This window comes from Falco biarmicus, chromosome 4 (genome assembly GCF_023638135.1).
Source record: "Falco biarmicus isolate bFalBia1 chromosome 4, bFalBia1.pri, whole genome shotgun sequence".
NCBI lineage: Eukaryota > Metazoa > Chordata > Aves > Falconiformes > Falconidae > Falco > Falco biarmicus.
Window position 1 is genome coordinate 1824960 of NC_079291.1, and position 14566 is coordinate 1839525.

Consider the following 14566-nt stretch of genomic DNA (forward strand, 5'->3'; position numbering starts at 1 on the left):
AAAATGTTTCTTTGAAGTGTTTCCCTTCCCATTATTTCAAATAGATACTCCTTTTCTTTCTGAATCCAAATTAATCTCGGGTAGGATTGTTCAGAATTTACAAAAGGAAATGGGTCAATAACATACAAGAAAGTTTTCAGAGACTGGATGGCTTCTCTCTAGCATGCAACTCCAGGCTTTGGGGAGCAACATATTGTTGGAACTTGCACTATTAAACTTCTTAGTTCCTTTAAGGTTAAGGCAATAAAATACTTAGATCCTAGGATTGCCTTTATGTCATACTATATAGGAGTGGGAAGTCCAATTGGTAGTGAAATTGCTGTATTGAGCATCTTGTGTATGACTGTGTGGGCAGCACACATTGATTTTTGACATGAAACTCATGGGATTTGGATTCTTCCAGTGTTTCATTTTTGGTAAAAATCAAAATGAGATTAGGAAAATAAAATCAACTAAAGTAAGAATCAACTTCCTTCTTGCCTGGTGCATCTTAACAGTTCTGGAAATCATTGTATCACTCAAATGTAAGGCAGTTAAAGGTGAGATCTGACGCAAATCCTGATTAGATTTCCAGTAGTGCTAAGTCTTTGTATTTCTTGCTTGGTTTTGCTGTCTGCTCCCTAACAAGTTACTTTCAATAAATAAGTAGTTATTACTTAAAATACTATCAAGTATTATAATCAAGGCTGATTTCTTTTTCTCCCCACCCCTGCTGAGTGTTTTGACCTGATGTCAGAAGCATCTTCAGATTTAGAGGAGGTGATAGGCAATGTGGATGACATGCTCAAAAAGGTTGAGCTGGCTCTTTGTGGGGAACTGGATGCCAACTTAAATATAAGTTCTATTCATGCTTTCTGTGTTCATGACTTCTATTTATGTTGTACATCTTTGATTTCAGTTTAAAGCTTTTCTTAATGTATGGGGTGAGTTCATGCACTACAGTAAGGCAGCGTCTTTTTTTGTGGAAGTATGATAGGAAGTCACTCGGGTTGCTCCCCAGAGAAAAGAGGTGTTTTCTAGGCAACAGGCAGAGGGCGGCTTTGCATTACAGGAACTTAGCTGTATGTATGGCTGGCTTAACTAAGAAATACTGGGAAAACTGGTTCTTCCCTCTCTGTGTGCAGAGAAGCTTTCTTTCAGCTGTATTGAGTTTTGGTGCTTGTGTTGAAAATACAGGTGATAGAAAGTAAGTTTCGGTTTAAAATAATGGGATTGCTTCTCTGGATGAAGTGATATGGATAAATTTAATTTTTCCAGTCTTAAGAGAGGAATAGTTTTTCATCACTTTCGTTTTGCCTGGGACAAGTGTTCTTGCCTTACTTGTAATTTTTTTCTATGCTTATGTTAGACTTTTACCCTGTTGTTTACCTTTTCTGATAAGCATTTTCTCCATTCTCGTTTGCTAACTCTGAGGTACTTGAATTGGCAGCACAGCAGGGACTCTCATTGCAGACAGAGAATGGTCATGTCAGCAAAAGTTGAACCTGTCCATTGATGTAGCATCATACTAACAATAAACCAGTAGTTTAGTCTGCTTGTAACTGCTCTCTGTGATAGAACCAATGATTCTTATTTGGAAGAACAGTTGCATGCTTTAATGGTTCATATCTATTTAACTGTGCTATCCTTAAAAAAACTCTTTCATAACATGTGGAATATGAAATTGGACGTCTGCATAGAAGTGCCAGTCAGTTTTACTCTATTGAAACTATTAGATGAACTCTTAGACTTGCTAACTTTTAGAATATTTATAAGAAGAGAGAGAGAAAAAATCTGATAAATGATTTTTTTCCCCATTAACAAGGGAATTTCTCAGTAAAGGTTTTACATCTTAAACGTTGGTGTGTATAAATGAAGAATGACTCTCAATCTTTAATCTCCCTCTGTGTAATTCAATCCAGGAGCATGATGAAGCAGAGAAGGGAATAATTAGGAGTGCTTACAATGAAATTATACATAAAGTTTGTCAGGAGCAAAGTACGATCACTGTCATACAGAACAGACACTTGGCCAGTGTTGAGGTGAGTTTATGTCTTCCTTATTTATTTCTGTTACACTGATATATACTAGTAACCCTTTCTGACATAACTTGTTTTTGAAAAATGTCTTTTTATCTTTTTATCATGAAATTCTGAGAGCATATTGGTGATGAGAGATTGGTTGCGTTAAAGTTTGAGAATTGCAGTTGTACGTTACCTCAGCCAATGCTTCATTTCAGTTACTTTGTGAAGATACTTTTTTAAAAAGTAAAGTGGTGCAATCTGGAATCTCTAGATTCATTACATATCAGTATGTAACTTTAAGTTAAGGGATTGAACTTTAAGTTAGAATGTTTGTTTTCCAGAAGGTTGTTAATGTAATTAAAATTAAATACAATAAAAACCCTCTTCTGTGGGGAAAGACCCTGAAAAGCTGAATTCAAATAGGCTTCAGGCAGGTTTTCTAATGCATTGGGCTAAAGCATATTAAAATTGAATGCTTGAACACTTTGCGATTTTTTTTCTTTCTTTCTTTCTTTCATTTTTCTTTTCCTCTTAGTTCAAAAAACAGGCTGAGGAATGGTTGAATAGAAAACCTGATATTAACAACTTATTATCAATTAATAAAATTGAAAAGCTTAAAGGCCCAGTTAAGGTGGAAGCTGGTTGAAAAGAACAATTTTGAGAAAGTATGAAAATGTTACACTGTTGTTGTTTTTGTCTGGTTTTCAAATTGCTTTAGAAACATTAAATTGGTCTATTTCAAGTAAGTGGTAACTATGTAGAACACATTGTGTTTTCTGACCTCAATTAACTGTGGAAGTGTTACAGGCCCCTGAGACCAAACTTGAATGGCTTAAAAAAAAAAAGAAAAAAGTCAGCCACTTTTCGGTTTGAGTCCCCAGTCATGGCACTGTGCTTTTAACGAAATCCCTCTGGTGATGGTAGCTGTTCACAGCACAAGCAATTTTGTCCAGCTCTTCACTGTGCTGGTTGTGCGGTTACATTTTTACTTTGTTGACAGTGCATGTTCTTCCTCTTCGGTGGTAGAAGTCAGTGGCTGTTCTCATTTTCAGGGTTCCCCACTACCCCACAGAAGTCCAAAGAATGTAAATGTTATCCCAGTTTCAGTGCTGTTTGTTTGATTACATGTTAATTATTCTGATGATGCTTAAGGAAAAAATGAACCTGCATGTGTGTGTCTGTAAGCATTGTAAAGGGTCAGTAAGCTTCCAAGAGGATTTAAAATGAGACACACTAATGAAACCCACTGGGAAAAGGATTCTTGAATAATGAGGTGACATGAGGAAAATGCCTGCTTATGGGTGGAAAAGAGTGAATGAATTATGGAGCCTGGCATTGCTGGTAGATGAATGATGTTGCTAATATGATTATTTGTCATCAGCTAATTAAAGAAAAATGCTCTTTGATTTAGGAAACAAGTAGGCAAGAATCTAGAACATTTGGTCTGCCACATGAATAAAGGGAATGCCTTTCTCGGTGAGAAATTTAAGAGATTCTCATGGGTTTCCAGGAAGAAGACTGTGTAAAATATGCTTTTGAGAATATGTTCAACTCCAGAACTGTGATACGGAAGCTGTTTTTTAATCCTGATATAGCAGATTACTGTTGTTTAGTATAATAGCAGAATAAGAAATACACACTTTGTTATTCCTAACGTAGTCTGACGATTACAGTGAATTTGAAATAAGAATAAAAAATGAAATTGATGATCTGCAAAATAGGGTTCTTGAGGAAATATCCAAGGAAAAAGAAGAATATGTAAGTATTAAACTACTTAGGCAACTTAAACAAACCTGTATGAGGCACATGTTCATTTCAGTTGCTTTAACTTGTGCTCTGCATAAAAAAAAAATATGTGATTTTTATACTATTGAATATTAAGATGGCTCTTTTTTGGTGAAACCTATGGGAGAAGGCATGGATGCTGATCAGTTTTATTTCTATTTTAACATAGTTTCTTCAGGCCTTCTCTTCCTTCCCCCCTCAGTTTGGGGGTGCAGCTCAGTTGCTGAAGAAAGACTGTATTTCTTGCAAGAAGGGGAACTGTTTCCTTATGACTAGGTTAAAACAGGCTTTTATCCTGAAGTGGAGATTGCCCTTTCTCCAAGTCCTCTGTATGGAGGGGAAAATTAGAAACCATTGCCTTGTGAGTGAGTTGAAGGGCACCAGAATTTGTGGCAGTGGTAGACCTTACCTCTGCAGGCGTAACGTTTGTACTATGTATAATGTTTTGTAAAATGTGTAACAGTTACACATTGCAGCATTACAGCTACGTGGGATCTGGAGATGCATGAGATGCTGGCCTGGTCTGTGTAACTGTTTGATTTCTATCTTCCTCCACTTACATGTAGTGAAGTTGTTTTCTTTTGTTTAGGCCTACCAAAGCCTCTTGTAGCAAAGATTAAATGTTTTCTGTGATAGGCCATGAACTGCTTGGGGCCTTAACACTACCCACCCTCAGATATTTAAAAAATTCTGTCCATATTGAACTGCTGTATTCATGTTGTGTATGGTTTTGTGTGTTGGTGGTTTTTTCCTTTTTTAAAAAAAGCAAATGGCATCGTTACTTTGAATGATGTTATTAAAAGAGGTACAGTCATGGTCAATGTACGTTTGAATGTCCTGGGTATACATTGCAAATGTCAGTGTATATTTATATATGTTAAAACTAGTGATCTGGAGCTGTGAGCCTTGTTTTCTTCATTTAGGAGAAGCTTACGTGTTTGGTACGGAAATGGTTCCCTGAGTTACCACTTCTTTATCCAGAAGCAGGAATTCTAAACTATATGGTAAGCAGCGATGTGTTTGAACGCACTGTCAGTTATTGCTTCAGGCACTATCAAGGCTCTGCACCAACAACGCTCTGCACAGTCAGTCCATTTGGGGGACATATACCCTGATTATTGTTTGTTATGGTCTTCCTTCTCCCCCTCTTTGGGGAGATGTTCAAGGAATGCATTTCATTAGCTGCCTCATCATGGCCAGCCTCTTGGTAACAGATGCTGTAACTTCTTCATATACCCCAGCTGGTTCTGCGCTTTGCTAAGTTGATTGAGGAAGAGGAGAGGTAGCTGAAGCCACTGAATCTTACCAGCTGTTAAATGCCATGCACTTACCCTGAATATCTGCATGTGCATGTGCTTCAGAACTCTGGTGGACGTCTGACGTGCAGCCTGGAGCGAGACCTTTTGGATGCTAAGCCCAGGAAGGAACTGAGCATGAAGTGACCTTTAGCGTGTTCAGGAATTCTGGGCCAGAAGGTTCTTTTAAAGGTAATGTTGGCACTGGCTTTCAGCTGGTGCTGCAAACGAAGCCTTGACATATTAGTGTGCCGATTCTGAATGAACTCTGCTGTTTCTTTCATGCCCCTGTGTTTAACAGCCTTTTTCTGATAGCAGATTTTTTTCCTCAGGGCCTGTAGAACATGAAGCATTGTTTTGCTTCTTAATTGCTTCCATGTTGATATTTTTTTTTTCTACACCCTCCCCTCCCCGCTTCTTTTGAGGACTGCTGTATTGAGCAGTGCTTCCCCTCTGTCTGTTCTTTCTGGTATCTGGTGGACCTTTTATCATGTTTGTTACTCCTGTCTGTTTTTGCAGATGTGGGTTTGTCTTCCTGATGATTTTACTGAGAAATTTCAGGAACTGCAGTTTTTTCCCTTGCTCTTCTTCTCTACAAGTCTGCTAATAACTGGGGAAACCAGGGGAAGTAGTATTATGACAGGCAAAGTTGTAAATACTCTTCTTGCTTTTGACTTGGCTTATTTAGATCTCAAGTTAAGAGACATGCTTCCCGTTTTGCTGGTACAGACTTTGTAAGAGTTAATCACAAAATATGGGAACAGGCTATGACAGTTGGAATTGAGTTTTGTGTGAGGTAGAAGAGGAAGTTATTTGATGGTACCTAATGATATGCATTTATTTTGTTAAAAAACCCCAAGTTTAATGCAGTAGTGTTACAGGCATTAGGAATAATAGCTTGGGTATATAGACACAGTCTAATCTTGGAGAGGAAAAAAGCCATTACTGGGTGTGGGCTCTGGTTAAGCAAAACAGTGGAACAAAAAAGATGGAGCAGTTGCAGTAATTGTTCGTTGACTGGCATCATCAGAGGTGAGAGTAAGAACTTACGTTTGAAGAAGGGCTGGTCAAGCTCATGTGAAGTCTTTGCCTTTCTCTTTGATAGGTAATGGGGTTCTATTATGTATTTTAATCTGTTGCAGCATTTGGTAAATTACAGGATTTTACGTGTTGTCTACATATAGCTGTATTTATATATACTTCTAATTTAGTCCTCTTCTATAATAAAAATATCATCGTTGTTCTTGGGGGGAAAAAATCTAATACTCTTTAAGAACACAAGTTATTTTCTTACTATTCATTGTGTTTACATAGCAAAGTCTCCAGTAATGGTATCTGTTCTGTAGTCACCTTTTGAATTCTAAACTCAAGTTGTTAGAGCTAAAACATTTTTATGCTAGAGGTCTGTGTCCTGCTTATTTGATTTTTTAAAATAGTAATATATATTATAATAATGCATCATTATATTAATATAATAAACATAAATGAAAGTAAGTTTGGTTGAGAACCCTAATTTCTGCTTTGGAAACACACTGTCTGTTAATCTCAAGCATGTCAAATGTTTGGACAGCAAGGTGTGCTTCCCTTGAAATAAATGTTAATTTTTGCCATGGTAAAGAGAGATGCTTTAAAAATTTTTCACAGCTGAGTTTTCTGAAAGGTCATAATTGGTACAGATGGTGCCATTGTGAAAACTGCAAGAGCTGAGGAAGACTGTCTCTCTCTTTACTACTGCTTGCAGGTATGGGTTGTGCTGAAATGAGCAGTTCATGTGTATAGAGCGGGGAAGTTCAAAGCCTGGATCCAGCCCCTGTCTCCTCTCTGGGGGTGTCAGTACTGCTCAGTGGTTGTATTTTCCTCATGATCACAAATGCATGAGTAGAGCTGGTAACTAATGTGTTACTGAGTACTCTTGGCCGTTGGGGGACTACTCTTCTCCAGTCTGGCTATAGCTGTGTGCTGGCTGCTGTTATGGAAGGGGATAGAAAATCAGAGTATAGCTTTTATTTTGACAGTAGACAGACCTAAAATATGCTGGAAACCAGGAGGGAGAAAGCAGCTAGTTTCAGGTAAAGACAGAAAGGCAGAGAAGAAAAGCCAGGAAAGTTGGCAGAATTGAACTTCAGAACTAAAGTTCTCCAAAATAGTGCCAAATGTCTTTTGTGATTTTTTTTTTTGTTTGTTTGTTTGAGAAGTTTTGCAGTTTGTATTCTTTACCACCTTACGAGCATTAACAGTTCTATTGTGGAGTAAAATCTGCCATCCCTATTCTTCTGTTACAGTTACAGATGATGGATGCGTGACTATCTCTTCTTGCTTTACACACCACTTTCTTTGGATCAGTGAGGGAGAATTTTACATTTCAGTCTGGTTCAGCACAGAGCTTTCTGGTAAAGCTGTCTGACACATTGAAAGGGAGAGGGAAATAATCTGCTTCAGTGTGCTTGAAGTTACGGGTGCAGTTTTTTCCCCTGTAGGATCAATGTGCTACTTCAAACACTATGGTTGTCAGTACCCTAAGCTTAGTTTCTCCTGAACTGAGAATGGGACAGCCTCTGATATGTATGCTTACGGCTGCCTTCTGTTCTGGGTATGTTATGGCTTGTGGGAGAGTTTCTAGTAATATTATGGAACTGTAGGAGGCTTACAAAGAGTAGTAAATGTTATCTCCAACTTTTGCTTTGAACTCTTTTGGGAAAATAAGTGTTCATGTTTTCAACTGCGTGGAAAGTTTGGAATGAATGGGCATTACAATTATGGGCAGACGACTGCATTTTTCTTTAAAATACACAATGTAATTTGCATAGTAATATGAACAAAAATTATGCTTTTGTTCCTCATGCTGTGGGCTGTCAGTTCTTACCGCACATCCTGTTCATTCCTTGTGAGCCTTTTTTCTTCTTTTTTTGTTACCCTTGCCCCTGAGGAATTACCCATACAAAGAGAGAGGGAGGATGAAGGCAAGGATGGGGCTGTCATATGTTTTGTTACTGGCAACAACACTTAGATAGGTGTGTTGTTTCTTAGCGCACGTTATGCCACTACAGGAGGAAGCAATCAGCTTTCCTGTGTTAGGTGGAATGTTGCAAAGCATTTCTTCCATCTCCTTTTTGTGTTCTAGCACTGTATTTCTCCCTCTCCAGCTCAGGGTGTCAGTGCCATGTGTTCTGAATGGGAAAACTTCAAATCTCCCAGACCTGAAAAGCCACAAGCTACACAGCAAATACTGATCTTCCCAGGCAGGGATTTTTGTGTGAGTACTTGTTATATTGGAACTGGTTCACTGAGTACCAGTTGGAGCTCCAGGTACATGGAGATCTTCCTGGATAACACCGGCAGTTCCATCAGATGCCTTCAGTAATCCCTTCTGTGCCACAGCATTTTAAAACCGCTTCCTAATACAGACGTAAACTGCAAGCATATATGTAGCCACTGTCAGTTACCTGTGCTGAGAAGATGAAGCTGATTCATATAAAAGTCACTCTTCATTATGTTTTATTCCCAATTTAGGAAGCAGTTGCTTAAAATTAAGTAATTTTTCTACTGGAATAGATGAACTATACTGTAGCTTAATATCATAGATGTTTATAATTTATTAGCATGGTACAGTTTAGTTAGAACACTTTCAGTACCACTATTCAGATCTTCATCTGTTCTAGAAGAAAGGTTTTTACAAGTTAAAGTGAGTAAAGAAAAACACAGTGAAAAAAAGATAAAAAGACAGTTTTATAAATGTCTGGCTCTGCTTGAAGGTAATATCTGGGAGGCAGCAAGATCAGCATTCTTCTGAAACCTCATCCAAGTTTGCCAGCTGAATTCAGTTTAATCCACATGTAACTAATCTCCAGCTCAGACTTGTATTGATCATTTGATGGAAAATTCTAGCTCAAGTGTTAGTGTTATATTCAACAGTTGCCAGTTTCATGTTGGACAGCTGAAATTGTGTTCTCCCTCATTAAACAGCAGTGCCGCTTCTAAAATTGAGACAGTGGTTTTCCAAGTTCTCTGCTGATCTCTGTCACAAGAGCCCAGTGCTGACTAAACGCATGCTTCCTTTTCTTATCTATGTAATTGTTCAGAAGAGAGGCATTTTCAGCTTAACCTGCAGGCAGGGTTTTGAAAAGTGCTGTACTCAGGCAGTGTTCTAGGCAATAGTGAAGGCTGGAGAAATTTTACATCGTTTATGGGTACAAAGGTTCACATTTGTCAGTTAAGAGTGCGCTTACCCCTCAACATTTCTTAAAGAGAATTATGTAATTAAACATACAGCTTGGGCATGGAGTCATATTTTAAAAAGTTGTTTCTTTTGACCTCTTAACAGCTTTTGCTAATATTACTTTTTCCCCCTTGTTTCTGTGTAAGAAGAATTTGATCCTCTTGCATATTTTACCTACTGTGAAATCAGGAAAAAACCCTTTACCTGCCATTTTCCCATAACAATCCATTTTTACTTGAAACCTGGACTCTCTTTGACTGATGTTTGGTTTTGTTAAAGTAAAGCGAAAAAGAACCACCAGTGTTATACATTATGTATCTTTTTGTTTACAGCTTTGTGTTCAAAACCAGAAGTTTGGCATAAAAGAAGATGGAACACCTGAGGTGCATATGGTTGTCATGGTATGTTAATTGTCAGATGAGGAAGATGAGATCGCTTTTGTTTAGAGTGGCTTAATTTTTTATTTTAAAGTCAGACCTTTCTTTGTAAGTGCTGGGTGGAGAAAGTGTTCTTAATTGACTGGATAATTCTAAATAATATGCACAAAGAAAACTATGTTTGAGAAGGTAGAAAACCCCAGAGCTTTATTAATATTTCATTCCAACCTTAGGAGGAGCAGCTTCTTCACAGATAACTGTTGACTGAATGACACCAAGTTACAGACTTGGAGAATAAGTCATTGAGATTCAGCCTCAAGGGAGGTATTTGCATTAGCAGCCTATCTTTTCTGAACTCAGGGAAGCTGACGTTGTTCGTTGTCTTCCTACATAATGATTGCCCAGTGCTTGAGCATTAATAAAAAAGCCAAATGCAATTTTAATTACTTAAATGTAGTTGTAGAAGTGTATTGCGCCCTCTGTTCTTTGGTGGGGTTTTTTTTGGTGTGTGGGTTTTTTTTTTTTTAAGTGAAACATAAACTTTCCTATGCCTCTGAAATGTCCTCAGGTACATGGACACTGCATGACACAAATTTGTGTTGCTGCTTTCATTCTTTCTACTCTCGACTATCGTTATCTGTCTGCTGTGTGCCAGCAACTGTTCTCCCCTCGAACTCCTATTTTCAGTCCCTTTTTTTGAAGCTTATCCTTGCCCAGTGTCTCAGTGACTCTTTAAGAAGTAGACTGGTGTGCCTTCGAGTTTCCCAACTTAGGTCTCCAATTTTGAAATAGTTCCTTTACTGACTTACCTAGCTCTTGGTGGTTAATCATAAGCAGATAATTTTATGGTCTTCTCTCTGTGTGCCTTAGTTACCTGAGTGCTTGTCTTCCTTTGGGTCTATTTTCTTGTGTAACTCTTTCCCAAAAGCTTTCAGCCTTCTGGCCAAGATTTAAGACCTTTTTTCTTGCCTGCTTTCAACAACTTCTATGTTTGCTACAGGCGATTACTTTTCCTCCTTATAAAAATTGGAATAACAAAAGACATGCCACCATATATAGTTTAAAGAAATTCACTGGGAGGCTTATAGACCTTTTTCAAATCATTAGCCTTCACAGACTAGTTTCTGCTTCGTACTTTTTGGGGTGCCTTCGGCCTGTTTAGTTACTGACTGTTTGCTCTTGTCCTGTGTCCCTCCCATCTCCCAAGGATTGCCCTTGTGTTTTTTCTCGTATCATGCTTGTTGTGTTGATCTTGCTTTAAGTGATGCTTTATCTAGATTTGAGAAGGCCATGGAACTTGCTAAATCAAGCCTTATACTTTTTAGAAATCTGCAAGCAGGTGACTTAAGCTTTTAAGTGAAGTCTTAGTTTATGGATAGAATTTTCTAAGGAATATAGGGAAGAGTTAGAGGTTAATCCTCGTATCTTCCAGAAAAGTAGAAAAATAAATGGAAAAGTAGAAAACAAAGCAGTGGAGTTGCTGTTGGTCAGATAAATTTGGGTGGTTTTGTCAAGGGAAAAAGGCAACCCAAATAATCCCTCTTTATTGGTTATACTTGTATATTAATGATTTTCCTGCTTTGTGGAGATAACTATTAAAGCATGGGGCTAAATTACTGAAGTTTTGTTCATTATGAGCTTGGTGTATCCTTTTTTACTGGGTTTAGGTTAAGAAGCTGTCACAATACAGTACCAGACTAACACAGCTGTAGTGGTTCCAGTGTCAAGGCAGGGTAGCTTGTTACTGCATAACACAGTACTGTAAATCATCGTGTTTTATTAGATAACTGTTATCCTCTACAATAGAGTCTTTTAATAACTTCATTTCAGCAGTGTTCTCCAGTGATGAAACCATTACTGATAAAGCACAGGACTGTCTACCAAAAAATATTTCCAGTGTGACACTACCATGCAAAATAAAAGAGTAAAACATGCAGCATTTGAGCAGGGAGGTGATCTTGTAAATAGGATTTCTTATCGCTCATTATAGTTGCTTGGGTTCTTTGGGTTTAAAAATCAAATGAATCTCATGAAACACACAGGAAAGAAGATTCAGTAATTCACAATTCATCATTAGGGCTAACTAGGGTTTTTTAAATGTATTCCACAAAACTTGTACGGAACTGTCTGCCCAGTGTGTCATTCAGGATTATACATAATAAACCTTGGATACTGAAAAAAACAACTTTCTCTTATGCATAAGGGAAACTTAATCGTTCAAAGAAGTAGAAAAGATTTATTGGGACATAAAAAATAGGAGTTGGTTTACTTCTGTTTTCCATAACAGTTCTGCTGTGAGCGTGTTTTACAAATACAGTCTGCGGTATGCAAATCAAAGTTTAAATGGCCAGTTTCAGGGTGTTACACTTTTGTGGTCTTCTGTACCAGGTATCTTCTGAAGTGCAAACAGCTGCCTTTATCACAAGGACAAATAATTAATTTAGCCATTATTGTTCTTAGCAGGAACCAATTCTTTTTACAGCTTTTAGTAAGAGCAAGTGTCTTTAACTTCTTTCCCTGATCAAAAGAAACAGCATTTGATTTTGACCTTGTCAAAATCCTAATCAATATATCATTGTGGTAGTTTTTAAGAATTCATTCTGCATGTGTGTGCATGCACGTGCACCAGCCACCAAAGTCCACTGGAAAGCAATCTGTGCTGCCTGCAGTGCTCAGGAACACACATGAGGATTTTACTAAGGAATGTAATACTAATAAATACCTTTCAGCTGTTTCTTGGGGAATCTTTTAGACCTCGGGCTATTAATCCTTGTCCCAGTTCTTGGGGAAAATCTATTTTGCTTTTAAGTGCTTTATCTATAATCAGCTTATTCAGAATTAATCTCCATACCCATCTGCAGGCTCTTGACAGACTGGTAATTTCCCTTCTACCTCAGTTTTGTGCCCAGAGGAATTGCACACTTGCAACTAGGAAAATTTGTGTTGTTTTCAGCAAATATAAAATTGTCACAGGAAAATAACATGAAGCTTTGAAACAGGGGTATGGATTTTAGGTAACTGTTGAGAAAACACAAAGTTTAGAGATAAGGTCTTGTAGCCTCTCATTTAGCCATGCCAAGCTCAGTGTTCAGTGTGTTTCAGCATCCAGTTTTGTGTATTTGAAAAAAAAAAAGTAAGAGCACACACAGTGAAATGGAATAAAAATATTGAAATGTGTCCTACAACAGTATTCCTTGTGGAAACAACATTCAGCTTCCTTAGTGCAAGAAGATGGTGAGAAGGGGATATTTGTTGTTGGCAGACATTTGATAGTATCGTGAAATGCAAATATACAAGTACAAGGCTTTTTAAATGCTCTTACTTTCTTCACTTAATTCTGCAGAGGAAGTGTGTAGTCATGATTCTCTCCTGTATTTCATTGCACATTTGAATCTTCTTAAGTGGAGATTTTCCTTTGAGCATTCAAAACATTTTATAAACACTCAACAATCCTTTATCCCTGTAAGAACAAGTTTTCAGATCCCATCTTTTCACTTAGATTTCAGATTATTTGGGGAGTTGCTGATTCTCCAGAGCCACTGATAATTAGTGGAAGAGTTGGAAATTGTCTGCTTGTTCTGTCTGGAAGTTTTTGACTACTTGTACATTCCTTTGCATCAGAGTTTCTTCTGTCTGGGTGTTTGTCTGTCTGTCAGCAGAAAGACCAGCTTCAGTATTTCTCTAATTTATGGTAGTTCAGTGATTTGGTATTTTGAAATATAATCACTTTTGCTTTTCTGTGAAATCTGCTGGCACTAGGTTGACAGACCTGGAGCTGAACACTTGCTTTTATTTTGTTGTTAACGAGCTCTATGACTGTTGAGTGTTGCTGACCATTGAGAATGCTATGGTAGAACCTTTTGTGAGGGCTTTGGGCCCATAGCACTTAAAAGATGTGTTCATCAAATACTTGGTTATTGTTTGTAGTAAAGTTTTTTTGCTTACTGATGAAATCCTTCTCTCTGTAGGATGATAAAGTTAAATCTCTTTTCCTGAATTCGTTCTGCTGTAACAGACTGACAGCTGAGCAGGTGCTGAGGGGTGATTGCTTCCTTGTAGTTGATGTGATTTCAGTTTCACCAAACCCAGGTGAAGAGTATGAGCCACATGAAGAACATGATTCTGAGAAGACAGATAAAAAAAATGCTATTACTTGAGGAGAATGGAGCAAACCCTACTCCGTAGATGAGAAACTTTTCCATCAGGTGTCTGATTGATTTCTGTTTTTGTTTTGGTTTTGAAATCATTGTCCTGATCTGAAATCTCCAATTATAAAAGGTTTGGTAGCTGCAGTCATGTTTTGTGGTTGCACAGTCTTCACTGTGTTTTATTTTAAGTACATTTTATTCTGAATAAATGTTTGGGGGTATAAATGTGGAATTACTGACTGTACTCTTCATTGGCCAGCCCTTTTCTTTGTCTGTTATGTAGGCGTTACATTTACAGAGAATAGTCTTGTTAGGTGCTAGAGATCTTTATGATGAAGCTTTAGTGACTTGTTTTTGTAGTTGGTTTTCTATCCCTCTTCTTGCTGTGATTCCAGAGAACATGTTCCTCGTAAAGATGCTCTAGGGTATTACCTTTTTGCTGGAGATTTTTTGTTATTGCATAGATAAGTTGTTCCTACAGCAACTGCCGTCAAGATTTAACTAAAAAAACCCCCAAACAAGTACTGCTTTGACAACTAGGAAAGGAAATAGAGAGCAGCATGCCTCTTTTCTGTCTTTCTGCATTTGAAAAATGCAGTTGGCTTTCTAGAGAGCAGGCATCCTTCTAGTTGCTCCTTTGCAATGCTGCTGCATTGCAACCAAATACTATACACACACATTTACAAAAACGACTTATTTCCTCTACAGAGGCACGTGTATGTATCATCTGTTCTCAAACGTT

General features: G+C 37.8%; 1 protein-coding gene across 1 annotated transcript in view; it reads left to right on the top strand.

Moving 5' to 3' along the window:
- The window catches only part of STK31 (serine/threonine kinase 31), a 40369-nt gene extending 26508 nt beyond the window's left edge, over positions 1–13861 (top strand). The window contains 12 exon segments of the mRNA XM_056338475.1: positions 718–858; positions 1902–2021; positions 2539–2606; positions 2608–2668; positions 3663–3761; positions 4712–4792; positions 5150–5275; positions 7561–7636; positions 7639–7673; positions 9632–9700; positions 13645–13829; positions 13831–13861. Coding sequence (XP_056194450.1) covers positions 718–858; positions 1902–2021; positions 2539–2606; positions 2608–2668; positions 3663–3761; positions 4712–4792; positions 5150–5275; positions 7561–7636; positions 7639–7673; positions 9632–9700; positions 13645–13829; positions 13831–13861 — 1092 coding nt within the window.
- Positions 13862–14566: the final 705 nt, after the last annotated feature.